The 5850-nt window shown below is 39.6% G+C and overlaps 1 protein-coding gene across 1 annotated transcript; it reads left to right on the forward strand.

Annotated features, from left to right (window-relative positions):
* Positions 1-2586: 2586 nt before the first annotated feature.
* LOC112449811 (general transcription factor II-I repeat domain-containing protein 2-like) lies at positions 2587-4750 on the forward strand. Its single transcript, XM_025002281.2, has one exon. It carries the CDS (start codon positions 2587-2589, stop codon positions 4390-4392), a length of 1806 nt encoding a protein of 601 aa, XP_024858049.1. The 3' UTR covers positions 4393-4750.
* The last annotated feature ends 1100 nt before the right edge of the window (positions 4751-5850 follow it).

The following is a 5850-nucleotide window of genomic DNA, read 5'->3' on the forward strand; positions in this document are numbered from 1 at the left end:
GCTGACTCCCTGTTACATGTAGGACAGGAATACATAATATTTATTTATTTTTGTCCTTAGTGAGAATATTAAGAGTATTAAGTGTGGTGAGAATATTAGGTAACAATTTCCACACTTGTGTATAAAAGTATAGGAGTAGGAAAGGGTTGTTTAATTAAAATTGTGTAGAGGACACTGTTTATTTTTTTTTGTCACACTTACTCAATTTGTCCTCATAAATATGTTTAGTTCTAGACAAAGACCATTCCTAGCTATTTTGGTGCAGGATAAAATATGTGGAAGTTGCAACAATCAGTTTAAGCAATATTTAAAAATTTGCCACACCACTAAACCAGGCCCTGCAATAAGTCACTTTTTTTTCTGTGACTTTTCTGTGTAATCCGACACAGTTTTAGATTGATATGCTAAAGCTGGTCAGAGAATGATGTCCATGAGTAAAACATGTAACTTCCTGTTCTCAGTGGAAGGGGCTAGGGCAATATATTATTATATATTATACTGACCAAGTTTGATATGTCAAAATTTCTGCGAAAGGGGCTGCAGTAGCTTAATGGTCAGTACTGTGGTCTCCTAATGCTGAGGCTGCAGGTTGAGACTTGGTTGCATCGCAAAAAACAATTTCCAAATCTTTCATGCACATTTTCTTGTTTTATCAACCCCTGAAGAAGGGAATAGTCAATAAAAAAAAACAACAACTTCCAAATCTCTAAGAGGAGTTTGATGAAATGTAAAGGCTGGAAATAGACAAAAAATGTCAAAATCATGACTTCAGTTCAAAATTGCTATAGTGTCAAATGACCCTTCATTGTGTACCCTATGACCTCCACTCGTTTTTGTCTAAAAGGTCATTCTACCCTGAATGATTCTCTGGTAATGCCTTGGATACAATCTTACTTTGAGAGAAATCTCTTAGACTGTAAAATCTTTTGAAATGTGTTGAAAATTAATATATGAAATGTATATGTTCACTTATATAGTCAGAAATCAGTCAAATGATTTAAACAAATTTTGTTCACAGGATTACTCTGTAATCACAAAATACATCATGGTAACAATCTTGAACTGGATTATTTAATTACAATAGTGACTGACACAGACACAGAATCAAATGGATTGAATTATCCAAATTCTTGCACATATAAAACCTCAAACTTAGATCCTGATTTCAAACAGCTGTCTTTAGCCCAGAAGATCTCAGGTTTGACTCCCTAACATTCCCATATGGCACAATGTCCCTAAGCAAGACACCTAATTCTTAACTGCTCCCTGGGCACTTAAATAGCTGCTTATTGCTCTACTTGTGTGTATCTCCCATGTGTGAAGGGTCAAATGCAGAGAACAAACTTTGTCATTGCATGGGTACAGAATGATGACAACATATAGCATAATTATAATTCATTACTTGTTTGTTGACTTTATTTTTTATTAAAATCTTAAAAGGAGGAGAGCATCAGAGGTAGATCACAGGTTGAAGAGAGGCCATTCTGAGATAATTTGGACAACTGCAGAGGAAGGACAGTTGGTAAATTTGAGAAGAAGGAAGTTAGAGATTCAGCTGTCAGGAAAAAGACAGGAAGGCCACAAAGGAGATATATGGATGCAGTTATAAAGGACATGGAGGTAGCTGAAGTGAGGACAGAGGATGCATAAGGCAAAGATAGATGGAGGAGCTGTGGCAACCCCTGCAGAGGGATCAGCCGAAAGAAGAAAATCTTGGTTTCTTTAACTGTAATCGCTGTAATGAGGTTCCCTAAAATGAATGGATTTAGCCTCCAGTTGTAAAGATCTGATAAATAGTAAGTGTGAATAAATCAAAGTCGTTTAAATATTAGTGATTTCCCATAACATACAGTTCATTTTGCTATTGATCAAAAAATTTAATCTGGAGCCCCTTCTAACAAGAGCTTGAACAGTAAGTACAAACACCCTTACACATTTTCTTTCATGGCAGATTTCCCGTTTGTTTCAAGATTCTGATGCATGCTACTTTTTTGTAGTGCTTGGTGTGATTAATAAGTTTACCAAGGTTCAGTTTTGGGTAGCACTTTATAATAATTACACCTTTTTTAGCCTTATTTAATCATTAAAAAATGATTATTCAATCTTGATAACATCATTAAATATGATTCACTCTTAATACGCTATAAATTAACACATGTAATAATGCTTTACCCATAAAGGCTAATTGTTTCCAAAGACAACATACTCTATGTTTATCCATGCTTAATAACTCATGAATTAACTATTCTATATACTGTGTGTATATGTATGTAAATGGTCATTTAAATGTACTTTTACACCATGTGTTAGACATGTATTAATGGTTAGAGCAAACCTGGGCATTGTACGGCCCCAGGGCCGCATACGGCCCTTTGATTGACTCTGACCGGCCCGTGTAACGTTAATTGGAAATTACAAAATAAACATATTTTCTTATTTTACCTGATGCATGGACTGAAGCTGCATTGCTTTTATTTTGAAGTTGTTTTTTATTTACGTACATGATGACGCAAAACGTATATTGAGGCATGGGCGTGATTTGATCGTTGTCACTAGCAAGTCACAAGACGACTTTAGCCCTCAGAAATGTCTGCTCATGCTAAAAAAAGAAAGGTAGATGCCGAATGCAGGGTTTTCAACAAAAATTGGACTGCTAAGTATTTATTTACTGAAGTGAGAGGTAAAGCCGTGTGTTTAGTTTGCGGGGAGCAGATCGCCGTGTTTAAGGACTACAATTTGAGTCGGCACTACGAGACGAAACACGGGGAGAAATTCAAGAACGTGACTGATGCTGAAAGGGCGCGGACATCGGAAGCTTTGCTAGCTAAACTGCAAAAGCAGCAAGGCTTTTTTACCAAGCTTCACACATCCAGGGATGCAGCAACCAAGACCAGCTTTGTGATAGCTCACAAAATCGCTAAAACCAGTAAGCCATTCTCGGAGGGGGAGTTTATCAAAGAGTGCTTGGTGGACTCTGCAGTTTTAATATGCCCTGAAAAAAAAGAAGAATTTGAGAAAGTCCCGCTCTCCAGGCGAACCGTGACGAGAAGGGTCGAGGACATATCGTGCAATCTGGAGCTTCAGCTGCAACGTGAAGTGGCAAGTTTTGACTTTTTCTCCTTGGCTTTGGATGAAAGCTGTGATGTCCGTGACACAGCCCAGTTACTTGTATTTGTCCGCGGGATAACGCCGGACTTCAAGATTACGGAGGAGCTGGCAGCAATGCGGTCGATGAAAGGGACAACTACAGGGAGCGATCTCTTCATGGAGGTGAATGCGTGCATGGACACACTGGGACTGAAATGGGACAGACTGGCAGGTGTCACAACGGATGGTTGTCCAAATCTTACAGGGAAAAATGTGGGACTTTTAAAACGTATGCAAGATAAAGTGGCTGAAATCGACACAGATCAGGAATTAATTTTTTTGCATTGTATTATACACCAACATGTGTTGTGCAAGTCAGTGCTAAAAATGAACCATGTTATTAATGTTGTTACTAACATAGTAAACTTCATCAGGGCACGGGCATTGAATCACAGACAGTTTGTCACACTTTTGGAGGACCATGAGTCTGAGCATAGTGACATCAGCTACCACACACCTGTCAGATGGCTCAGCCTGGGCAAAGTGCTAAAAAGAGTTTGGGACCTGAAAACAGAGATTCGAGAGTTTTGTGAGATGAAAGGCAAAGACATCCCAGAGCTCTCAGATGAGGACTGGATGGCAGATTTTGCATTTGCTGTTGATGTGACCGCACTGATGAATGACCTGAATACCAAACTGCAAGGCAGGGGCCTTTTTGTTCATGAAATGCACACCCTGGTGAAGGCTTTCATGAAAAAGATGCTGTTTCTTTCAAGCCAACTGGAGAGCAACAATCTCACTCACATGCAAACCCTGAAAGAAGTCACACCATCAGCCGATCACCTCCGCAGGTACTCATCCATGTTAGGAGCATTGCATTGTGAGTTTTCAAGGAGATTTGAAGATCTCAGAACAATCGAGGATGAAATGCACATGATTTCCTCTCCCTTTACCTGCGGTGTGGATAATGCACCCAGTGATGTTCAGCTGGAACTCATTGACCTGCAGTCTGATGCAGTACTGGCAGAGCTCTTTAAATCAGGATCTCTGCTGGATTTCTACTCTTCTCTCAAGGAGGAGAACTTTCCAAACATGAAGAGACATGCTCAGAAGATGTTGGTTCTCTTTGGCTCTACCTACATATGTGAACAAACATTTTCAATGATGAAGTTCACGAAATCCAGGTACAGATCATCTCTCACTGACGATCATCTGTCAGCTGTGCTTCGCATTTCCACCTCAGACATTCAACCTGATTTTGATGCACTCGTTAAAGCCCAGCAGAGACTAGATTTCTCTCACTGAACAAGAAAAAATAACTTAAAAATGTAAAAAGTTTTAAATGGTTGAGTTGTGCATGAATTTAATTGTATTGTGGTTATTTTTATTTGCATGTTTAGTGTGTTTTTATGATGCCGTTTTAGTGATTTATTGCCTTTCCCATTGTTTTGTGAAATTCGCTTGAATAAATTACATTTTTTGGAAGGCAACCTCATGTTTTCATTGCTTAATTATAACATATACTCTTACCAGCTTGTCAAAACAATGCTATTTGCTGCTTTTTACAAAGAAGTACAGTTAATATTATGCAGAATTGAGATCAGCCTTTTGGCCGGCCCTCCACAATATTTTCTGTTTCTCATGTGGCCCCATGGAAAAAATAATTGCCCACCCCTGCAATAGATGGTACTGCTGTGACACTATAGGGCAGAAAAAATGTTCAGTAGATGGCAGATGAACATGAGACTGTTAGAGGATGAAGCAGTTCCTATCATGACACCGGTCTTAAAAAAACATGTAATACAGTTCCTGGCTTTTACTGGACCTCTCTTTATTTTCATTTACACCCACAACAACAACAGCAACCACAAAACCACAGATTTTGACGCTATCTCTGACTGCACTGGAAGCAATTTAGAACAGAGACACAGAGGGGAATTGACCAACATCTGACTGCCAGCCCTGGGTCAAATGGCAGGAAGACACCGCTCAATCTGCCTCAGATCCTGAGGTGGTCTGGTGCACTTGCGTTTTGTGGAGTAAGTTTGCATCTATTTTCTTACTTGCTGGTGTTTTGGGGGGTTGTTAGTGTTTTTACAGCAAATTTCTTTTTGCTTCTGTTCATTTTGTGTGATTGCAGCATTTTTCATTTGATTTATTTTGTCTTTGCATACATTTTTTGTGTTTGTATGTTTTGGAGTGTGCATCTTTCATGTGTTTGTGGCGCATTAAACCGTTAGCAGCGCAATCTCCCATTTGCACCTGTTGGCCACCATAGGGAGAGGATTCCAGAGGTTCAAGGAAGTTAAGTGTTGTTTTCAGATAAGACCAGAGAGCGGACAGGCAGGCAGAGCGAGTTGGAAGACTGAGCTGACTTCTCATTCCTCGTTTTTGGAGATATGCAAATGGAGGCAAACATCAAAGAATCTCTCACAGAATCTTCAACGATGAAACCAGGGAGAACACGAAGGATTCTACAGACGACCACACGTAAGTTTTGACAAAGGATTTCTCTGTCAAGCGCACAGAAATTGCACAGATGGTTGAAGCAGGAATGGTGATCGGGTGAAGTTAACGATCCACCAAAGACTTGTGGTTCAGCTCAGCCTTAAATATCATAGTCATTAGGTATAATCGATGACAGCGGTGCTGAGTGCTGTCAGAAGTGACAGCACCACCCAGTGGAGAAAACCACTTTCTCAATCTCATCCTGCACTATGAAGTGGTTAGTAGAAACAGAACAAAAAACAGGAATCCTGCCAG

Source organism: Kryptolebias marmoratus, linkage group LG22, assembly GCF_001649575.2.
Source record: "Kryptolebias marmoratus isolate JLee-2015 linkage group LG22, ASM164957v2, whole genome shotgun sequence".
Classification (NCBI taxonomy): domain Eukaryota; kingdom Metazoa; phylum Chordata; class Actinopteri; order Cyprinodontiformes; family Rivulidae; genus Kryptolebias; species Kryptolebias marmoratus.

Excerpts from the sequence above, each read along its gene's own strand:
- LOC112449811 (XM_025002281.2), top strand. The coding sequence starts at position 2,587 with ATGTCTGCTCATGCTAAAAAAAGAAAGGTAGATGCCGAATGCAGGGTT.